Raw genomic sequence first — 23,927 nt, 5'->3', positions numbered from 1 at the left:
AAGTATAAACAGTTGCAAAACAGCGTAAAGTGGCATGATTCGGCATTTTGGGTTGTGTGAATGAAGTTGCTTATCACTTGAGGTTGCAGTTCTGTCCCTGTTTGAGTAAGCCCCACTGAATACGCTGGGACTTGCTTCTGAATAAATAAATTTAGGATTGCACTATAAATATCTTTACAGTTTGTGTAAATAATAAATATATTTGATAATCATGCTTATATACATATTTCTTCATTTATCATATTTTTGGGTTTTGGTTAGGAATCCTGACTGGTTGTGAGATGCTTAGTTTTTTGCCTTACTCATAGGAACCTTGTTGTGGTTGGTATGGTATTACATTTAGGAAAGTGTTACTGCCTTCTGTTTTTTTTTTCCTATTTGCATTTCACTTATCTTTAACCTCACTCCGTTACAGCCATAGAAGCAACAGCAGCATATGCAAGATAATTAACTCCTATTAGTGATAAGAACAAGAATTTATAATTATTATTTCAATTAAAACAAGAGGCTTATCAATACTTTGAAGAGGACTAGATATTTATTTTCTTTCTGAGCCCAGAACTGGGTCTTTCATGATGCCCGGTGTGTGTGGGGGAGCAGGAGAGTAGTCGATAAGACAGACATCCTGGCATTGGTAATCTAATTAGCAAGGTATGTGTGGGGTTGTTGCACACTTCCAGGCCCCATTTCATTTTGAGTATGGAGGTGGAACTGTTGTGCATAGAATGAGTCTGGTTTCCAGAAAGACTAAAAAGGGGTTAAATCGGCTGAGCTTTCCAAGGTCTCGGCCGCTGGCAGAGAAGCAATAAATAAACCTTGATGCCCAAGTAGTGGGTGTGGGAGTAGGAATGAGCTGGAGAGTTGTTAATGTTAGTGGAGGTCGTAAAACTGAGAGAGAAAGGTGTTTGTATCTGTCTGATCAACCTATTGAGCTTTGCAAGTAAAAGTCTCATCTTAAACAAAAGGACTGGAATCGCTTCTTTATTTTCTCTTACGCACGAAGCACAAGCTGTGTGCCGCACTCACACACACACGCAAACCACAACAAGGGTTATGGGCCCAGGAGAGAATGGCATAGAGCGCATGCAGAGTGCCCCACAGAAGCAAGCAAGGTAAAACTTGTAAATCGTCGGGAATGGGCAGCTGTGGAGAGCTGACGGACGAAAGAAACACAACAGACGAGACTGGCAAGGCAAGGAGACGTGTTTGCAGAAATGGCTGTCACATTATCTGCTGGAATGCCTTTGGAACATCTCACTGAACAAAATTATTCCTGCTGGAGATTACGAATGGAAGCATTTTTGACAAAAGAAGACGTATGGCAGGTTATAGAGCATGACCCACCGGCTATCCCACCACTGGCTCCTTGGATACGTATGGAGGAAAAAGCGAGATCGTTTTTGATTCTGGCCGTGGACGACTCACAGCTACTGCACATCCAATATAAACAAACAGCGAAAGAGATGTGGGAAACTTTGAGAGACGTGCATATATGGAAGACGGCGTGTAGTAAGATTTATTTGGCACGCAAATTGCATCAAATGAGGCTGACGGAAGGAGTGAACATGTCTACTCATTTACTTGAAATGAAAAGGTTGTTTGCGGAGCTAAGGGAGAGAGAGGTCGTACATTCTCCTCTACAACAGGTTTACATCATGTTGTCATCTCTGGACTCCACCTGGGATCCATTAATTAGCTCTCTTGAAGCGATGTCTGACGCTGGATTGACAGTTCAATATGTTGAAGGCAAATTGATCCAGGAATGGGAGAGATGTGCAGAGACAAACGGAAAACAGGAGGAAACAGAACCAGTACGTGTAAAACATGAAGAAAGTGAAGCACTGGTGATACCCAGAAGGTCAGAAAGATCAAACATAGGGAAACCTCCTGATCGTTTTCAGATTAGCCACATAAAAGCAAAAGAGGCGAATGAACGTGTACTGAATGCAGGAAAAATGCAGAGACAAATGGAAAACAGGAAAGAAGAACTGAAAGAAATGACAAAGAAACAAGACTATATGGACTTAAGGCATGCTATAAATGTGGGTCTAAACAACATTTGCAACGAGACTGCAAGAACAAAAGGTATGGACAGAGACAGTCGTATGTACAAGTAATAAAAGTGACAAGTGATAAGAAGAACCTGAACTAACATTTGCAGGAAGGGATTCTGAGGAACTGAGACAAATAGTGGTAACGAGAGAGGAAGTTCTAAGCTTAATGGACAATATAAAAACTGACAAATCACCAGGCCCGGATGGCATCCACCCGAGAGTTCTCAAAGAACTCAAATGTGAAATTGCTGATCTGCTAACTAAAATATGTAACTTGTCCCTTGGGTCCTCCTCCGTGCCTGAGGACTGGAAAGTGGCAAATGTTCTTATGTTCTTATGGATGAAACAGATTATCTTGACCCATTCCAGTCTGGGTTCAGGCCTGGTTATGGGACTGAATCGGCCTTGGTTGCTGTGATGGATGACCTTTATCAGGAGAAGGACATGGGGAGTGCGACCCTGTTACTCTTACTTGATCTCTCAGAGGCTTTTGATACCATTGACCATGGTATCCTTCTGGGCCGACTTGGTGAGATGGATATCAGAGGCACTGTTTTACAGTGGTTCCGATCCTATCTCCAGGGTCATTTTCAGAGAATAGCATTGTCCCCTATGCTGTTTAACATCTATAGGAAGCCCTTGGGAGCAGTCATCAGGAGATTTGGGGTGACATGTCAGCAGTATGCTGATGATACCCAGCTCTATTTCTCTGTAACATCTGAATTGGGAGAGGCCATGCAAGCCCTTGACCGCTGGTGGACTGGATGAGGGCCAATAAACTGAGTCTGAATCGTAGCAAGACGGAGGCACTGTGGGTTGGTGGTTCCCAAGTTCAGATAATTTATTTATTTATTTTATTTATTTTATTACATTTTTAGACTGCCCTATAGCAATAAGCTCCCAGGGCGGTGTACAGCATAATAAAACAGGTTAAAATACAAGTGGATGTAAATACAATACACAATAAAACATAATTAAAAATTTTCAATTTTAAATTCAAATTTTTAAATTTTTAAAATGCCTGGGTGAAGAGGTAGGTCTTTACCTGGCGCCGAAAAGATAACAAAGAAGGCGCCAGGCGTATCTCATCAGGGAGGGCATTCCATAGTTCGGGGGCCACCACTGAGAAGGCCCTAGCTCTAGTTATTGTTCTCCGTGCCTCCCTATGCGTTGGGACACGGAGAAGGGCCTTCGACGTCGAGCGCAGCGACCGGGTAGGTACATAGCGGGAGAGGCGTTCCGCCAGGTATTGCGGTCCGATGCCGTTAAGGGCTTTATAGGTAAGAACCAACACTTTGAATCTGGCCCGGAAACATATTGGTAGCCAGTGCAGCTGGGCCAGGACAGGTGTTATATGATCAATTTTTTTTGTCCCAGTAAGAACTCTGGCCGCAGCATTCTGCACCAGCTGAAGTTTCCGAACCGTCTTCAGAGGTAACCCTACGTAGAGTGCATTACAGTAGTCCAATCTAGAGGTTACCAGAGCATGGATAACTGTGGCAAGGTTCTCCCTATCCAGATAGGGTCGTAGTTGGGCTACCAGCCGAAGCTGGTAGAACGCATTCCGTGCCACCGAGGCTACTTGAGCCTCCAGTGACAGGAGCGGATCTAATAAGACCCCCAAACTACGGACCTGCTCCTTTAGGGGGAGTGTAACCCCATCTAGGGCAGGTCGGACATCAACCATCTGGGCAGAGAGCCCCCCCACCAACAGCATCTCAGTCTTGTCAGGATTGAGTCTCAGTTTATTAGCTCTCATCCAGTCCATTATCGCGGCCAGGCAGTGGTTTAGTACATTAACAGCCTCACCTGAAGAAGATGAAAAGGAGAAGTAGAGCTGCGTATCATCAGCATATTGCTGGAAACGCACTCCAAATCTCCTAATGACCTCACCCAGCGGCTTCATATAGATATTAAAGAGCATGGGGGACAGAACTGAACCCTGTGGGACCCCATATTGGAGTATCCAGGGACTCGAGTAATGCTCCCAAGCACCAACTTCTGGAGACGATTCTTGAGGTAGGAGCACAGCCACTGCCAAGCAGTGCCTCCAACTCCTAAGTCCGCAAGACGTCCCAGAAGGATACCATGGTCGATGGTATCAAAAGCCGCTGAGAGATCAAGGAGAACCAACAGAGTTACACTCCCTCTGTCTTTCTCCCGACAGAGGTCATCATACAGGGCGACCAAGGCGGTTTCTGTACCAAACCCCGGCTGAAAGCCCGATTGACATGGATCCAGATAATCAGTTTCATCCAAGAGAGCCTGGAGCTGGTGAGCGACCACACGCTCTAAAACCTTGCCCAGGAACGGAACATTTGCTACCGGTCTATAGTTGTCAAGATTTTCAGGGTCCAAGGAGGGTTTCTTTAGGAGCGGTCTCACCACCGCCTGTTTCAGGCAGGGTGGTACCACTCCCTCTCGTAAAGAGGCATTGATCACCTCCTTGGCCCATCCGGCTGTTCCGTTCCTGCTAGCTTTTATTAGCCATGAGGGGCAAGGATCCAGAGCAGAAGTGGTCGCCCGCACCTGTCCAAGCACCTTGTCCACGTCCTCGAGCTGAACCAACTGAAATTCATCCAATAAAACAGGACAGGACTGTGCTCCGGACACCTCATTAGGCTCAACTGCTACAATATTGGAGTCAAGGTCCTGGCGGATGTTTGTGATCTTATCTTGGAAGTGTCTTGCAAACTCATTACAGCGGGCTATTGATGGTATTATTGCGTTCTGAGGACCAGAGTGTAAAAGTCCCCGAACAACCTTATAAAGTTCCGCTGGGCGGTTAGAAGACTGAATGGAGGCAGCAAAGTACTGCTTCTTCGCTGCCCTCACCGCCTTCACATAGAGCTTGGTAGAGATCTTCACAAGTGCAAGACCACAGCCGTCGGGAGTTCGTCTCCATTTGCACTCATAATTGGTCAGTTGCCTGCCTAGGAAGGGGTCATACTCCCTCTGAAAGAGCAGGTTTGTAGTCTAGGGGTGCTAGATCCATCTTTGTTGCTAGAGGCCCAGGTGACATCAGTGGCTAGGAGTGCCTTTTACCAGCTTTGGCTGGTAAGACAGATGTGGCCGTTTCTGGACTGGGATAGCCTGACCACTGTGGTAGCTTCCAGGCTGGATTGCTGTAATGCACTCTATGTGGGGCTGCCCTTGAGATTGGTCCGGAAGCTGCAGCTAGTGCAAAATGCGGCAGCGGGACTGCTTACTGGGGCAGCATATTGCCAACATGTCACCCCTCTGATGAAAGAATTGCACTGGCTGCCCATTTGCTACCGGGCCAAGTTCAAGGTTCTAGTTTTGGTGTACAAAGCCCTATATAGCTTGGGACTAGGATACCTGAAAGACAGTCTTATCCCTTATACACCCAGTCGATCACTGCACTCTGCAGGTGAGAGCCTCCTGCAGATACCATCTTATCAGGAGGTCCATTATGCACTACATAGGAAATGGACCTTTAGTGTGGCGGCACCTACCCTATGGAACTCCCTACCCTTGAATATCAAACAGCTGCCATCTCTGTTATATTTTCGGCACCTATTGAAGATTTTCTTCTTTCAACAAGCCTTTTAAGTTGAGACCTAATCCCAGTCTGCTTCTGTGTTGAAATTGCTTTTTAATATGTTTTTAAACCTTTTTTAAAAATGTTTTTAACCTTTTTTTAAAGAAGTCTTCAAAGCTTTTTAAAAAAATGTTTTTAAAGGTTTTTTTATTGTATTTTAAAGTCTGTTTTTATGATGTTTTAAAGTGTTTTTAGTGCTTTTGTTTGCTGCCCTGAGGTCCTGCTGGGAGGAAGGACGGGATATAAATCAAATAATAATAAAGAATGAAGATACTGAGATATATGGTTCAAAACCATTGAAATGTAATTTAGAAACAAGTTTCTGACATACGCCATTGTCACCATCACAAAGTCTTCTCCCATGCTTCCTGTATGCCATTTAATGTGCAGTCTTAGGGGAAAGGTCATATAGCTCCGCGGGAGAGCATCTGATTTGCATCCAGAAGGTCCCAGGTCCAGTCCCTGGCATCTCCAGAGAGGACAGGGAGACTCTTGCCTGAACCCATGGGAAACCTTGCCCCTCTGTGTAGACAATACACCAGTGGTCTGACTCAGTAGAAGGCAGCTTCCTTTTTCCTAGGTACTAATGCAACAGCCTTAAAAATACAGTAAAACTACATTTTCTTTCTTCCTGTTTGTATATTCTTGCAGAAGCAATTACTTAACTTCATTCTTTCTCCATCCCAATAACAGAAGCATATTAAGAAGAGCTGGATTGGAGCTTGAGAAGGCTTTACAGTGTGCCACTTACTGCACAATTTTACCATTTTTCGTTGATATTGTTAAGAGCAGTAGTATTTACAATGGTGATGGCTGGCTTTTTGCATTATGAAGTTTTAAAATATTTTTAATAATTTTATTCACATCCCACACATCCAAATATTCTGGATCTCAGAAATAAAACAGCATTGACCCAACCTGGACTTTTTCATGTTTATGCATTACTGCTGTTGGTTAAATTATTTTTTCAGCTTTCCTAGCTTGGACAGAAACATAACTAGGCTTAAAACAATAATGTGACTATAGGATGCTAATCTCCAGCCAGTAGCTTGTTTGGCTCTCCCAGACTTGTGGTCAAGAGATCAGTTCTAGGAACTTTGTATGGTTCAAGGGTGTTAACAGTTTTCATACATTTGCAAGGAGCATGCGCAGTGTGTTACAAATGCAGTTAGTATAGTTGCATCAATATGTTTCTGAATTTTCTGTTCTTTTTCACTTACATGCAGCCCATTTTCAACATTGTGATGCAGTATCATAACTGTAACCAACTTATTTCCTTAAAGATGACTCCAGCAAGCTAAGTGTGCTTTTGCCCACAATGTCTGGTTCAATTGAGGCATGAAGCATAACTTTAAAATGGGTTATGTGACATGTTTTTGCACCCTGCAGAAGCTGTTCCAAAAAAACATGCTGATCATGGAAATTGCATGCATAATAAATGAAAGAGGTTTTGTGCTATAATTTTCTTTAGGATGTGAGCACAAGAAAAATCAGCAGTTGAACTCTGCTAGTCCAGTGTCCGTGGCACATCATAGCTTGAGAGTGACGTAAGGGGGGGGTGTATGAGGGAGAGTGTGTATGCATGTGGGTTTGTTTGTTGTTCAAATTTCATTATGATTCCATGGCAAGAGCTCCATAAATGTGAAGTGGTGCACCAGATGCCCACCACAATAATGACCAAAGAGGACTCATGTAATATGTTGTTCCATTTCATTGGACCTAGAATAGAATAAATGGTTTATTTATGGATAACAGTCTTTAAAGTTATATATAGTCCAGGAAGGGAACAACTAAATAAAAAGTTTTACATGTTAAAATAGGTAGATACAAATAGTCTAAAAATGAGGAGAAAAACCCTCTGGATGAAGTGCAACCATGGATATGAAATATTAACAGCTTGCACATGTTCATGTGAACCTGTGGGAAATTGGATTGTGCCTAATCACTGCCCCATCTGATGTGCATGTTCAGGGGGAATTGTGAAAGTGCCTGCAGATATATAAGTGACACACATGCATGCTTTGCTCACTCAGCTGCGTAATTGCCTGTTCCATGATCACATGAGCAAAGCATATGTATGTACAGTTTGTATTCACATTGGCCCTTCCATACTCCCTGAAAAGCAGTACAGTCCTTCTGTACATATGTTCGATTGGAAGTTTGTAAGGGACTATAATACGTTATAGTAGTGAAGAAAGTTTAGTACTACCATTATTGTTCACTATAAATTTGTACGTGTTCTTGATCTGTCATCAGACCAGTTGTGCAGATCTTGGACTCGTTAGAAACTGAATCTGGAAAAACAAGGTTCTTCTCCACAAGGAAGATGGAAAGCTAATATCACAGACACAAGTATGAGTAGTGCTGATGAGATATATAATGCACTCTATGCAGTGCCCCATAATCTCTGGATTTTTAAAAGTTTCTAAAGATTTTTAAAGGTTCTGGGGAGGGAGGGAGTAAGGTAATAGATAAATGTAAAGGAAGGGTGATAGGTCCCCAGCATTCTTTCACTGAACAGTGTTCCTCTTCTCCAGCCCTAGAGCACACGTCTCTTGGATCAAATGGATTCCCCTCCCACCCACCTCATTAAGCAAGGTTCCCCTTCTTAATTACCTTTGTCTGGCTATCCAGCAACATGGACAAAAAGTACTATAGCAGTACAGGAGATAATTCTGAAAATTATGTCTGTACACAGCCTTACTTCAAAAATAATAATGAATTGCTGCTATATAAGTATCTCCTAGGGTTTTGTGCAAGTTGAGGGAAAGGAGCAGGTCTTTGGAAGACTTAAGAATATGTAGGAGTTGCTTCTGTTCCATGAGTTGTCTTAAAGCTAGAGAGGTCTAATTTTGTTGTTGTTGTTATGTTCCTTCAAGTCAATCACGACTTATGGCAACCCTATGAATCAGTGACCTCCAAACACATCTGTCATGAACCACCCTGTTCAGATCTTGTACGTTCAGGTCTGGGCTTCCTTTATGGAATCAGTCCATCTTTTGTTTGGCCTTCCTCTTCTTCTACTCCCTTCTGTTTTTCCCAGCATTATTGCCTTCTCTAGTGAATCTAGATTATCTTCCCTATTGTCTTCTCTAGTGAGTCTAATTTTATGGGACAGCAGTGTTCTAAAAGAAGGTAGAAAAGCATAACAGTTGTATGGTCCATAGAAATTAGGATATGTGAAAGTGTTTAAAAATGTATAGAGCTTGTAGGGGGTCCCTTCAAAAACTGAGAGCTGTTTCAGAACCTCAGACATGTAGACAAAAAAGGGAGCTCAGGCATTTCCTCTTCTCTGTGCTACTGCATAATATCTGAATTTTTCCCTCTGCAATGAGATGTTAATACTTTAAATGTGGAGATAGTTTGTAAATCTAACCATCGGAGGAAATGTGAAACTTCCACTTTGGATGTTACGGGGAAGCATGGGGCACTTTTACTTTATATTTCTGTCTCTGACTATCCCAAGTCACTCTGAGGATTCAAATGTTCTGCAGTGTGACTGGAAGATGGTGCCATTTGCCCAGAGTCCCACACAGTTGCAATAATGTTTAAATGCATTTATCACATGAATCTTACAAATTGTGTGAGAAGTAGGCCTGCTAGCTCTTCTGCTAGGCTCTAGGGAGGTGCAGTACTGGTGTTATTTTCCTTATGATTTAGCAGACCTGTGTGGGAAGAGTTGCAATGTTCCGTTAGCCACATAGAGTCTTGTCCACATACCAAAAAGCACTACAGTCATACCAAAAACAGCATATTTGAATTGGCTGTAAGAGTAAAAACTTCAAGAGCATTCTCTGCCTTTTAGGGAAGACCATCAGAATTTTTCTATTGTGTGCAGTAGGTACCTGCAGCCATAATTTCTAATGACCTACTCTTGCTATTTTGGAATCTTCATTGCATTTAAGAGGCGAAAAAACTGAGCAAAGCTCCTTTTCATAATGTTTCTTTTTGTGGTAAAACAGCCCAGGAAACTGAAAAGAAGAGGCATGTGAACATTTTGGTTGCATTAGCTGGATAATGGTGAGACCCAGGTCTTTGGAAAGATTACTTAGAGAAACCTTAAAAACTTAGGTGTTAAGTGGGGATATTTTTGCCACTGAGCAGTAAGTTGATTCTTTTTTATTTTACTGGAATTACAGTCACCCTACTAAATACTATGTTTGACCTATGTTTGCTGATGATGCCCATGAGCACAATCCACCCAACTCTTCTCCTGAGCAAGCTCCACAATAATGAACCATAAGAGTGTGATCTTATTTGTGAGCATACTTGTAAGTTTCAATGGATATAGTTAGGCAAGAGAAGTTCAGTGCTTTGGCCTCATTTGTACTTTAGCTGTTCCAACCCAGAAGGATGGCTATCAGTGTGCCCATGCAGAGGAAGGATGAGTGACTAAAATTACAGTAAACTACAGTTTAATTGATATTGTGTCTCCATCCAAGTGTCTAGAGAACTAGTTCACATAAGCGCATAGTTAAATAATAGCAGAAGCAAGGGAAAGCTACGTTGTATCGTTAGTACTAGGCCAAGGCTGCTGGAAACTGGGTGACACTATGCCTGAGGGTTAAATGTGCCTAGGTAATTTAGAGTTGAAATAAATGACTTAAAAATTGGGTGTGCCACACATCAGCCACAGCTGCAGGAAGAAACAAGCCTGTCCTGTTCATATTTAGTATGTTCTGCCCTCTAGAGGTAAAGCCATTGCCTACATTTGAAATATACTTGATGGCATTCAAGTCTTTGTTGTGCCATTGCTTGGTTTACTGGAAATTAAAAGAGGGAGAGAGAATTTTGTACCAAATTTGATAGCTCATATGATTAAGTATTAGTTCATGTTTACCCCACTCTTCAGCCAAAAAGGCTCCCAGAGCAGCTTACAGAGATCACTAGTAAGACAGTTTCTGCCTTTAGGCTTACAATCTGACACACAACGAAGGAAGAAGGAAAAAAACAAACTCGGGGACTAAAACTTAAATTTACAGTTTTTATAACACCCAGCTGGGATCCTAGGTGACAGCTGAGAGAGGACCAGAAGCAGCTGGTTTCACTACAGAGATTATGGATTAGCCTGGACTCTCTTCTCTCCCTCTGCACAGCAGCCTGATAAAAAGTAGATATAATGAACTCATTACTTTCCCTTGGTTTGGAGCTGACCATATTACTTTCCCCATGCACTGCTTTTTATCTGTCAAATGGGAATATTAATTACCTTCTTCCCATGTTTTTCATGAGGATTAGTGAAACAAGAATTGTAACAACCTTTACATGCTCAAATAGAAACATTCTACCATTATGGAACACCAAAGTGAGCTAATGCTATGCTAGATATGAAGGGAGGATAATAGGGTTAAACTAATGATTGTGGTTCTGTCTCACTATAAACTCTCAGGGCAGGTGTTCAGTTGCCTTTTGCTCTCTCGCTGATATATCTGTTATGTTCAAGTGCATATGTTGCTCTCATCTGCTGTGCCTTCCTCTACTTCCTGTATGTCGAACTAATTTAAACCCTTGATTCTTGCCAGCTGTTTAGCTAGAAACCCTGAGTATGATCCCCTTTCTTAATACTATTTATGCTTGTATATAGTTTCTACAAAAGTGCATAACCTTTAGACAGGAAGGAATGGAAGTTCAATGGCCAGGTTCAAAAGAGATCTATTTGAATGTACATGAGAGGGATTATTTTCTTTTCAATGGCAATCTCTCATGCCTTGTGGAATGCCACTCTGGAGGTTCCCCTGATTTTTGGTGGAGGAGGGGGGAAGGAGAGAGGAGGCTGTGGAAGGAAGGGGCTGAAACCGCCTTATATGGATTCAGCCTTTTAGATTCCAGCCATTATCTGGATCCTAGTCCAGAAAGACAAGGTTAGAGAAACTGTAGTTAATGGTTTCATTGAAGTTTCACATTTGGGTGGAATCATCTGCTCTTGTAAATTGCTTGAATCCCAGAGTGCTATGTAAACAGTGCTGTGTTCAAAGACAGGTTGTATTTCAACAGCAAAAGAAATGCAGAAATGGAAACATACAGAATTCCATACCTTAGATTATGAACAAATTTGCTTTGCTGTGGTGCATGAAAGCTTATGTCATAATAAATTTGTTAGTCTTTGGGGTTCAGCAAGACTCTTTGTTGTTTATACTGCAACAAACTAATTTGACTATCCCTCTGGAAATCTGCTGCTTTCTGAAATGTAGGTATGAAGTGTCATTGCTAGCATTTGGTACTTCTTAGAGTGGAAGCGTGTGATTACATTTTTGGGCTTCGCTATAGGCAAGATTTTTTTTAAAAAGTCTGGCTGGACTGAACACGCCCATGAAGAAAAGGTGGTAGGAACTTGCCACCAGCCATTCACTGCAATTAAAAGCTGCCAACACACCTGTGAGGAAATGGAAAAAAAAATCAGGGATTATCACAATAACCCTGGCAGGTTTTGCTTGTGCTGACTAGCTGGGAACTGTTCCCCATAACAGTGATCAATCCAGTCATACTGGGACTGAAAAAACAAGTACAAAAGGGGATTGTAAATAGGGTAGCAACTATAGACTATGACAGAGAGTCATAAGTAAAACACTCAAAGTTCTTGAACACTATGAGACTTTGGTTTCTTGCCATTTGCAGATTTTCTTGCAAACATTGAGTACTAAAACTCCATATTCATGAAAGCTGAGATTCTGAAGCAGATTGTGGCTGCAGAAATTCAAGCTTGCAGTTTACAAGAAACTGCGCTTCTCACAAAATGATGTTGAGGGACAGAAACCCCACACCCTTTCTGAAATTCTCAACAGTATTAATTTTGTTTTGAAATGGCTTCCATTTTTAGAACTATTTCTCTTTAAGAAAACTGCACCTTTCAATCACAGCTTCTCTATTTCAAAATACTGTACATTGAGACATATACATCCGCTTTGGTCTTGGCCCAGTTGTGTGCTGTCATCTTCTGTGAACCAAACCTAGATGCTGATTTGCCTTGAGAAAGAATTGACCCTGGGGCTCTACATTACCTGCTTTGCCCTTCTCAGAGAACACCTTGGTCACTCCCCCCCATATCCATTGCACAATAATTTTAGGATGGGGTTCATTACCACAGGCAGGTTATAGAAGATCCCTGTGTGTATATGCTAGTGCTTTTTCTAATGATCCATTTTATGCCATTTATTCCAGTCCAGCTGCTTGTGTCCTGGTTTACTTATGTAATCCCTATAGTGCCAAACAACAAAAACTAGGTTAGCGGAAGGGCCAGCACTGTCATAGCATGAAAGACAAAAGGGAACCTCCTATGGGCCATCCCTCAGCAGCTCTTCATCACTGGTTATGTAAAAGCTGGGCAAGGTTAGCTCGGAATGAAAATTACTTCATCATGGGAAACAGCTGTTAGCTGTGAATTTCCCTGCAGCCACTGAACTATTTTGAGTTTTAAAAAATAAGAGCTTCCAAGTATTTGTCCTGCTTCACCTCTGGGTGGAGTGGTGGCTTACTGAGATCTCCGTAGTTGCTTCATTTCCCCCTAATAGTGAAGGGTTGCTACCTGGAAAAGTTTCCACCAAGATCAATGATCTGTTGTATTACTTTGTCTGTCTTTCTCTACAAGCAGGTTGTGGATGAGACCTTGAGAAAGGCCTATGGAGAGAATCAACTGCAGACGCTTGTCCACTTTCTCTCTGTGTCTCAAAACATTTTCTTTTAAAGCAGCGATGGGGAACCTGTGACTCTCCAGATGTTGGGTCCCAACTCCCATCAGCCCCCAGGCAGTGTGGCCAATGATCAGGGATGATGGGAGTTGGAGTCCAACAACAACTGGAGTGCCACAGCTTCTCCATCTCTGTTTTCAAGAACTAGTGAGTAGCAGAAACTTAAAATGTTATTCAGTTATCTTGTGCACTTCAGCTGGGTTTCCCAGAAGTGTCTGAACCAGTCAAGTGTTAGATGCACCCAAACATGTAGAATTCCCCTTTGAACTCTTCCTGGGGGTTTTTTTCTGAGCCACTTCATTCTAGAATTTGTAAGGTATTTTAAGTTCACTGTTTTTGCTCCAATCATTGATTGCTCTTTGCTCAAAATGGAATGGCTTTAGGACCATTCCTGATGTTATTTCATAAGCAAGTTGCAGGTAACATTTTTAAAAGTCACACCTATACTTGAAGTTGCATGATAACAGCAAGTAATATTCTATACCCACCCCAGAGTTCATCTGTCTTTTTTTTCAGATATAGAAATGTCAGCTGCAGTTGCTATGTATACATTGCTTTTCAAACCAATTTCACATGTCTTTCCACAAAATTGCACCTACAGTTCATACTTTGGCTGTAATAGTGTGGAATGGCTTTGACTTGTTCCTTCTCCATAGTCTTAGCATTAGGTTGAACTGCTTCAGGATCCTCTTAGATATATCTCGTCTGATCTGGGGATAGTCACCCTTTCTGCATCATGGGAGTACAACTCTGAGAATAAAAATTGAAAAGTGGGAAATGGATATCAGACTTAACTATTATTCAGTGAAGGCTTCTATGTCTTTTTGAAAGTGGTGCAAAAATAACTTCAGTATCTTTCCTCCTGGTCATTGGAACTGATCCATTTATAATGCAATAAATATTGTTATTCATTTGTTGCAAGAAGTTCATATGTCTTTCCTCCAGATTGGGGTATTGCATTTTTCCAGCACTCCAACATTGATCACAGTGCAATTCTCCTGCTAGTCATGTTCATTGCAATTGTTATTGCTGTGTAGGATGTAGTCATGAGGCCCCTGTTAGATATGACTTGTAAGCCATAGTTGACAAACTGTGCAAGCCCTGTTTCATGGCTGCACCATTCTGTGAACTATTTTAAGTCTTTCTTTGTTTCTGATTTTCCTTCTTTTTAGCATTCATCTGACTCTTTAACAAGGAAACTTGGTGAAATGAACAGAGCTGCCTTTTCTCCCACCACAATACACCATCTTTTTAAGATTTCTGTTTTGCTGCTGTTCTTTAATTCTTGTGAAGAAGATGCACTTTTCCCCTCTCCAGTGCTGAGACACATGTCATGGTTTAAAAGAGAGAGAGATGAGGGTAAAAGTGCAGCTATCCCCTTGTAAGACAGTTGTGACTCAGTGTAAGGGCGAGTATCACACTAAAGATACAATCCAAGGTTGGAAAGACCCCTAGGACAAACTCAGTTCAGTGAAAGCAAGGAAGTGTGAGTTTTTCTCAGAATGAATGATAATTTCCATCACACTTAGCAGCTTCCTTTTTTTTTATAAAGAAAAAAAATAAGTTACCAATCATGGACAGTTTAAAGTTCTGGCCATCACCACCCCCGTGTCTGAGATTGTGATGATTGCTACTTGAAAGGGACTTTTCCAACTTTACCTAGAAAAGGGCTAGCCAGAAACACAACACTTGTGGTTAGCCAGCTTCCGTCAGTGGCTTAATTCAGTTGGTCTGTTTAAAGGGAGGAAGCTGCTGCTGTGACGGGAAGAGGGAGCTGACGGCACAACCAGGCTTGTAGGAGGGCCATAGCAGACACTGCATAACAGCATTGGTATGTGGGACACCAGTAGGAAAGGGGTGTGTCTGTGGAGGCAAGGAAACAGACAAAAAAAAAAGGCTTAAGATTATGGCTCACATAATGCATGCAAAAAAGCTATGGCAACTTAACATATATTGCTTGCAAGACCGGACACCTTAAGGGCTTTGTTGAACTTTAACTGAAACCTGATTATCAAGCTTAATCCTTTATTCAGCCTTGGACAGAACATGTCCAAAATGGGTATGATTTGCCCGTACGATGGAGGAGAGGGTAGAAACAAGTTAAGGCACACTCTGTTACATAGGCAGTAACATTCTTTGACCTGCAAAATGACCTTCTTTGAATAAAAGTTTTAGGTTCATTTCTTAGGTCTCCTGAAAACATTAACTTCATGGAGGGATTTGAGAAACACACCTATTGCTTCTCCCAGTACACCTTCTTACTGAAATGCATGAGCTGCTACTAATCCAGGTGATTTGCTGCTTGTTAGGTTATGCCCAAGATCAGTTAAACAAGGATATCCAGTTTTTTAGAATTTCTAAATATTTCTGTTTCAACATTTATAAATTCTGAATATTAAGTGGTATATGACTACCTTACATAATGTTTTTGCCATATCGTCCATGACCTTCATTCAGGCGCTCCAAGGCATGTTTGTAAAAATGCAGAAAAATCATACAGTGTGTAGCACAGTGCATTACAATTGCTATAACAGGCAGAAAAATAATCAAGTAGTCTACCAAGACCTTGAGCAATTTCCAAGTGGTCGGGGAGGGATGTTGGGGAACGGCTGAGCTACATTTTTCTCTCCCCCCTCCCCCCAGTGTAGTTGTCCCACTTTACTAGCTATGAGTTCATGGTTTTTAATATGTCTTCCAGCCACACCCTTCTTTTGTTGTAATGTGCAGAGGCAAATGATATGGGACAGCCACCTTAGGCACATTTAAGGATGCCAAAGTGGAAGACAAATACATCTGCCTCTTGGGTCACTATCCAGTGCAAAGTTCTCCTGCCCCAATCTGGAGAGTGAGATGAGAAGTATTGATGAAAACAGCTGCTTCCAGAGCTGCTATTGCATAGGGAGAGTTGAGGTTAAGGGACACTATAAACAGTATGAATAAAATTAGAATAAAAATGTAAGCAAATCCAAACCAGGACTTACCAGTTTGGTCTCTCCTGACAGAGGTTGTGGGGCTGGAGAGAGAGAGTGCGTGTGTGAGAGAGTGTATATGAATAGTTGTCAGTATCTCCATTCTTCTACTGTTCGTCTATTTCATGTTTTAAGAAGGGGTGATGATGATTTAGCAATAGTTGTAGTATGGAGTGGTGTTTGTACAAAATGTTAGAGAATGCATACATGGCCTGTGGCATTTATTCCTATTTAACTACCTTGGCTAGTCACTCCCACCAATCACAGCAAACTGCTAGGATTTTAATTAGCACTCCCATTTGTTCTAGTGCACTGGCACCCTTATGTGTACAAACTACAAATGATTAAGTGGCAATCTATATGTAAGTAAGCTGTCCATATAGAAATGTTTTGCAAAGTATATTCTGAGCAGCTGGCAAGGGAGCTAATAATGGGTCGTGGTCTTAGGTTTCATAGCCAGTTGGGATTAATAACCATAGATCTGCTTTAAAACCTCCCCCAAAAGAGGATGAGCTGGTTGCCAAGCATCCACTCTCCCATCTGCTGTTTTGAGTAGATTAAAGGGCAAGTCCTGTAATAGTGAGGAGTAGGTAAGGCTCAGTAGAGGAACTGTTTGCCCAATGGCTGGCATGAACAGAAGCACTGAGGGGCCAAGCTGACCACTTGTTTTTATGATCCTTGGTACTCCTTAAGAAAAATCAAGCTGAGAAGCTGTTCCCCAGTTGTATCTTTTTCCCTGATGCATGTTCATTTCTCATTACAATGCAAAATGTTTTAATGGAAAGGGACTGTGGTGGTTGAGTTGGGTGGGAGTGGGTAGTGCTTCCCCCGCCCCCGGATTCTGAAAATTTAAATCATACTGTAATAAATTGCTAGCTCTAGATTATAAGAATGTTATAAAACAAGTTCAATTTTCTGACTAAAAATGGAAGCAATGGTTCTATGAAGATCCTTTGATCCATCCATCTGCAGTGACAACTCTCATGCACCCATCTCCACTAAGAATGTGCACCTGTTGAAAATAGAAGTAAGTTAGGTTATATATTCATTGGAGGCCAACATATTTGCTTTTCTGAGATGCTATGAAGCACTATGTAGATTGATTGTGCTGCTGCTACATAAATGGTAGTAAGATTGGATAGTTAATTCTGAAGTTATGTTTTTACTTATTCCTGTTTTTATAATGCCATTTTATTTGTTTATGATACTTTTATTATTTTAATTATATTTTTTATATACCATTTAGAGCCAAATAGCATGGCAGGACTGTTGCCTCCATGCTCCGCTTATGGGCTTTCCAGATGCATCTGACTGGCTACTGTGGGAGGCAGGATGCTGTTATTTGTACATTATGCCCTTAGAGATACTAGAATTAGGAATAATAAAACATTGTTTCCCAAAGAAAGAAATGAAAGCTCAAAAATCAATTTCAAGTGGCTGCGGTTCTGTGAAGCAGGAAAGTGAATGGCATAAGAACATAAGTGCCTTCTGGATCAGGCCAGTGGCCCATCTAGTCCAGCATCTTGTTCTCACAGTGGCCAATGAGCCTACAAGCAGGACCTGAGCTCAAGAGCATTCTCCCCTCCTGCCATTTCCAGCAACTGGTACTCAAAAGCATACTGCTTCTGATAGTGGAGGTACAACACAGCCATTATGGCTCGCAGCCATTGATACCTTTATCTTCCATGAATTGGTCTAATCCTCTTCTAAAGCCATCGCTGCCTCCTATGGGAATGAATTCCATAGTTTAACAATGTGCTGTGTGAAGAAGTACTTTCTTTTGTCTGTCCTGAATCTTCTAGCATTATTAGTGTTATGCTAGAGGGAGAAAAACTTTTCTCTATCCACTTTCTCCATGCCATGCATAATTTTATACACATACAATTTTATACACTTATATCATGCCAGATTCCAAATGGGGCAGGTTTGGGGGGGATGTGTGGGAAAAGAGGAAACAGAATGCCACTCGAGCAGTGGAGGGTTCTTTCAGCACTTCAAACAGCTTCTTGAAGGTTCAAACTAAAACCCAAAGCAGATTCACTGCCTCACTGACATCAGAGCCACCAACCTCCACTGAAGCAACGTTGGGCGCAACCCCAGTGGTTAACCCAGAGATGTTCCACTGACTAAACAGAAATAGCTAGAGCTTGAAAGTTGGCATATTGTGAGATTGAAATTGATATTTACAACAGATAAAGTGTGGCTATAAGATTAGTTTTGTTCCATGTTTCAAATGAGGTAGTATTAAAGTGTCTCTGCTTACACCCAGGCTTTCTTACGTCCTCCTCAAACTATTGTCTGAACTTCAGCATTAATGAATATGCCTCCAATGTGAGAGCAGAGAGAAATTAAACAGCAACACTGAATGGTTGTCAGTTTAGCCTTTTAATGTATTAAGAAAGAGATATCTACTATTTACTCTCCCTCTTCTCTTTCTGCTCCCACATGACTTCATGGCTTTTATTTTTGCCACTCTTCCTTCCATTTTGCATCATGAACTGCACATGTCAGTGCAGAAGTATGCAACACCATGTTTATGGACTGATTTATCTGTCAGCAATTATCTGTGGAAACCTAGCCTGAAATATGGAGTCAAACTGCTTCTGCAACAGGGGATTGGGGTTTCCCAGTTGGATTTTATATCCATAAGTTACTTGGTCTTTTGGATTCTATCAAGAGATGTTGAGATGTATGCTGATTTTATAAGGTTGCTCCTCTGCTTCCTCACCTTGGGGAGACGGTAACAAAGTCACCAGGAGATCCCTAGATATATCTGAACTCATATTCTATAAGGCAGAACCTGCTTTCTAATGGGTTCTGTCCTGTAGAATCAGGAAGAGTCAAATGTACATGGAATCTGCCAGTTCAATTGTTCTCTTATAAGGAGCGTTGCAAGGGAGGTAACTGCCAAGGCCCACTCCCCATTTTATCTGTGGTAGCATCCCAGAGGCCAAATAATGAGTAAAGTTGCCCAAAATTTGTCTAGTGAAGGTGTCTCATTATTTTAGCTGAATACTTTGATCTCAGTACATGTGACTATTGTGATAAGGAAATTAGCATTGTGCAGCTTTAGCCCTCTCCTTTAATTTGGGGATAAACTTGATTGGTAGACATATTGCTGTTTAAATGATGGTATTGTCAAGTCTAGAGAAATAGTGTTAATAGAATTGCAAATAGGAGAAGTTAATGTGGGGAAATTAATTAACATGTCACCAGGAAATCAAAATCAGAGGATACAACAGTCCGTCTCATCTTTAATAACTCCAGTTAAGCTTGGGACAACTTCACAATTATGGGGAATAAAGGAATTCTAACATTGCTTTTTTGTTGTTGTTGTGGCTTCTGAGCAGCAATCTTTTTAGCAGATAAAATATTCTGAGATTAATTTTTTTATACTAGAAGCATGTGAAATGCATTGTTAGCAATACAGAGCAGTGGTTCAGAACATCCTTTTGGAGTTATACTCATATTCAAATGAATTTACAGTGAGCACAATGTAATTGTGCTTCACCTAGCATTTATGTTCTTCTCATGCCTGAATTTCAGGAGAGAAATCTAGATTGGTTCCCTCGGATGCGTGCCATGTCACTTGTGAGTAGTGATTCTGAAGGAGAACAGAATGAACTTAGAAACTTGCAAGAAAAACTTGAATCTACCATGAAGCTTGTGTCCAATCTCTCTAATCAGCTGTCTGAGCTTAAAGATCAGGTAAGGAACTTTAAGAAGATGCAGATAGAGTATGAGTTTATGCAGAGAGTTGATGTTTTCACATCATGAATATTCTGGTCACCTATTTATATTGGGAGGTGTAAGGAACAGGGCAGGAAGGGAGAAGCAGTTTCCATTTGAATGGAAACTGCTTCCCATCCTTTAGCAAGGCACACTGCTACTGCCCATAAGCATCATCGAATGGGAAACTTGATGGTGGGGAACAGATTGTTTTGTGTTTTTGAATGCAGTCTTCCTTAAAGTGGTGCCCAACTGATGTTTTGGATTACAATTTCCACCATGCTGGCTGGTGGGTGTAGTAGTCCAAAACATCTGGAGGGTACTAGGTTGGAAAAGGCTGGTTTAATGCATCTGATCCACATCAGCTCCTCTAAAGTGCTGGTCTATCTGTTGGCTGGGATCCTGGCATTCTGCATCATGGCAGCCTTGTCAGTGGCTGCTTCTAATTTGGTTGAAGTGTCTGAAGTTCCTGTTCTACTCCACACCCCTTTTGAACAGAACAAAATATTTGCTGGTTTGCTTTTGGACAAGAAGATGGATACTTTTTCAAGGACGCTATCTCCCTTGTGAAAGAAGCCAGCTCAACTCTAGACTTCATCTTTCTTTGAGAAAGAAGGCAGCAGAATGTAATGGAGTTCCTTATCATTTTGATGTCTTATGAATAGAAGTTGTAAATGGGACCTGCAAAAAAATGTTGCCCTGTGAAGTGATCCTGAGCAGTTCCCTCTTCCAGGATTCTCCATGCCATTCCCTCTCCCACACAGTTTTTCATTCCTTCTCTCCCTATCAGTCAGCATTCAGTGGCCAATAAGACTGTTCAGTCCCCATTGGGTTGTTTTGGTGTTCCCAGTGTTAAGTTTTACATTCTAAAGATTTTGATTGTACTTCACCCAAGCCTGCTGATAATGTCCCTGTGTGTGTTGTGTGTGTGTGTTTGATTGTCTTTCTGATATTTTGTCTTCATGAGCACTGGCACTTGCCCTCAAACCTCAGAAATAGAGGGAATGATAAAAACATTTTTCTTTAAATATATTTTTCATAGTAACAATCCCCCATAGACAAGCATTGAGGAGTATGTGGCAAGTCAGGGACAGGACAGGCTTAGGTCCAGTAGATTTCCTTTCTCCCCTCCCCTCCTATGTGGTCTGCTGTGCCTGGGTAGAAGGCTTGAAGGTTGAATTCCCTCTGAAAAAGCCGCAAGAGATTCTAAGTCCCTAGTTAGTGCATTCACATGTTAAGACAAAATCATGATTTGGCATTAGGAGCACATGGAGATTAGTAAGTTTCAGTGCTGGTTTGCTGCAAACCAAAGTTTGCCATTTCAATTTCCTGTTCAGATGGAACAAAATTTTGATTTGTGCAAACTAGAATCAGAAACCACTGATCTCTACACACCAGGGGAGGAAAGAGGAGAGTGCAGAAGCCCAGTGCTTGTACCTGTTCATTGTCTTAAAGATATATCCAAATGCAGCCTTAGTTCCCTCAGGGGTTTAACTAATAAAAAGTCCCAAAGGGACAATTTTGGAAGGGGACAATCTTGAGAGGAGCAGAAGGGGATGTAACACTTTTCCCACCATCAGTTTTTCTACTCCAAATCATTCCCCAGCCACTTTTCCCCAAACAGAATATTCTCCTAAGTCTTCCCTTCTCTGATTAAATCCTGCTGTAGCCATTCTTATTGATTGCTAGATTATTTCTAGCTTTGGTGTCACCCTGTACTTTTTAGATATGCACTTTATATTCCTGCCTGTTTAATATATTAAATAATATTGGACTTGGCAGAGAGCATGATCGAATCTCACCATGCCTTGATACAAAAGATATTTAATAATACAGCAAGAAGCTTCAAAACTAGTTGTATTCTTTGCATGCTCTGCCAGGTTGGTGAAGTTGGTTGCTAAGTTAGAAGGCCAAACACACACATCCTGGGTTACCATTCACCAGGCTTGTTTAAACTAGCCCAGCTGGAGTTTGTCTGTGGCATGTTGTGTTACAAATTCCACCTGGATTTTGTTCTAGCTTAAAATTAATCAGAATGGCAATTGACATATGCAAATAAGCATATATCTGTTTCTTTATTTCCGGGAACCTTAATTTCTACTCTCCTTGATGAATTGTTTGTAGTACTTCCTTATAATATGTAAAAATGTTGACATCCTGCTCCTTAGCCTGTTCTGTGTTTGTGATGGGCCAGGCTTTGCCTTCTTTGCCTTTTAAACTTAAAAAACAGTTAATGCCTTAAACTTAAAAAAAAAGTTTAAAACACTGTGGGATTGAGAACTGAATGACAGAGCAAATGTACTGCCCTTCTCAGAATTCTTAGAATACTGCATCTTTTTGACCCTACTTGTACCTTATCAACCACAAAATGCATTACTGCACCTTTGAGTAGTAGCTAGCATTTTTAAACGTGATGTAAGTCATCTAGAATGGAATTTGATGGCAAGCCTAGTGGGAGGCCCCTCTTCTCCCTCCCTGCCTTTTGCTTCAGCTTCACCAGTCTTTGATAAGGCCTGAAAATACCTTCATACTAGCCAAGCTTTTAAACTTTTCTGTACTGGAAATGAGAAAGAATGATGTTAACATTCAGAGAGCCCCTTCACTGAGAGGAAGAAGGGGAAACTAGGTTCATTAATGTGAGAGAACTCTTTGGAATTTCCCCCAAGTGCTGTCATTGAGTGTGCCCAGCTCAAGTTGCGGTATGCACCAATTATGTGACCAAATCAATACATCACTTTTTCATTAGGAACAACCCTCTCTAGAAAAGAGAGCTGACTGAGAGACTGGTTTGAATCAAATAAGAACAAGTTTCCCTTTCAGAACTGTATCTTCAAATAAGTTTCTGCAGTCTAAAGCTGTCATTAATGCCAAAATTCAACATCTCTGTTTGAAACACCATTGAGCTACAACAAATAGTGTAAATATTCCTGGGGAACTGTATAAAATGTGACCACTGACAGTTTGATGAATGCCAGGTTGTTGGTTTGTTTCGGATTTTCTGCATTAACAATTAAAGCTACACACTGTGGAGCTAAAGATGAAAACTAGTCCCTTTTGTCAAGGTCTGAAATGGGGTCTGTGATTCTTCCATATACAGCACTAAAATCTATCATGTTAATTATCTTTTTTAGTTATGGCAACATAACACCCAACATCAACTGGAGGGCCACAGGTTTCCCATCCCTGGGTTATGATCTTATTAGTTTATTACAATTCTTTATATCCCACTGATCAGGACAAAAATCCTACCAAGGTGACTTACGAGAAACATCAAACTACATATTAAAAAAAAATAAAGCAACCTATATTAATATCAACACATACAAAATCATCAAGTTCCTTCCCACATGCCAGCTGGTGGTGCAGTGACCCTGTGGGGGGGGGAGAGGATACTCCAGCTGGGGGAGGCTCTGAGGTGGTCTTTCCCTTCCTCCCTCTCTCTCCTGGAATCCTTCCCACAGAACAGTTGTAACTGGGCAAAGAACTTTCTGTCTACACAGGCATGGCTCCGACAATGCAATCCTATGCATATCTACTCAGAAGTAAGTCCAACTGAGTTCAGTGGGGCTTACTCCTACGCTAGTGTGTGTAAGATTGCAGCCACCCTGAAATTTATGGTTTGAACCATCTTATTGTAAACATTTCCTGAACAGCCTAAAACGTAATTTTAAAATTGCCAATAGTTGATTCCAGTGATCCTTTAGATCTTGGGCACTTTGCAAATTCATATTGAAGCATCTTCCAGCCCAATTTTATGAATCAGTGCACCAGTTCTAGATGCAGGATCAGGTGACATAGCTTGTCGCTTTTACAAAGGACCCAAGGGCACTTACCTCCCTTGCATTGGGCTGCGCTCTGTTCCCAGTATAGTGGCTTTCAGTGTTCCTGAGTTCGAGTTTCCACTCACGACATGTGTGGCACACAGCCT

At 41.4% G+C, this 23,927-nt stretch overlaps 1 protein-coding gene across 4 annotated transcripts in view; it reads left to right on the top strand.

Annotated features, from left to right (window-relative positions):
• ITPR1 (inositol 1,4,5-trisphosphate receptor type 1) overlaps positions 1–23,927 on the top strand; it is a 347,896-nt gene that overhangs the window by 321,657 nt on the left and 2,312 nt on the right. For all 4 annotated transcript variants that reach the window (XM_061618551.1, XM_061618549.1, XM_061618550.1 and 1 more), the window contains one exon: positions 19,817–19,978. In XM_061618551.1, coding sequence (XP_061474535.1) covers positions 19,817–19,978 — 162 coding nt within the window. The remainder of the gene's footprint in view (positions 1–19,816; positions 19,979–23,927) is intronic.

The sequence above is a fragment of the Rhineura floridana genome, chromosome 3 (genome assembly GCF_030035675.1).
Source record: "Rhineura floridana isolate rRhiFlo1 chromosome 3, rRhiFlo1.hap2, whole genome shotgun sequence".
In the NCBI taxonomy this organism is placed as follows: domain Eukaryota; kingdom Metazoa; phylum Chordata; class Lepidosauria; order Squamata; family Rhineuridae; genus Rhineura; species Rhineura floridana.
The sequence above is the reverse complement of the archived record's forward strand: the minus strand, read 5'-3'. Positions and strand labels throughout refer to the sequence as shown.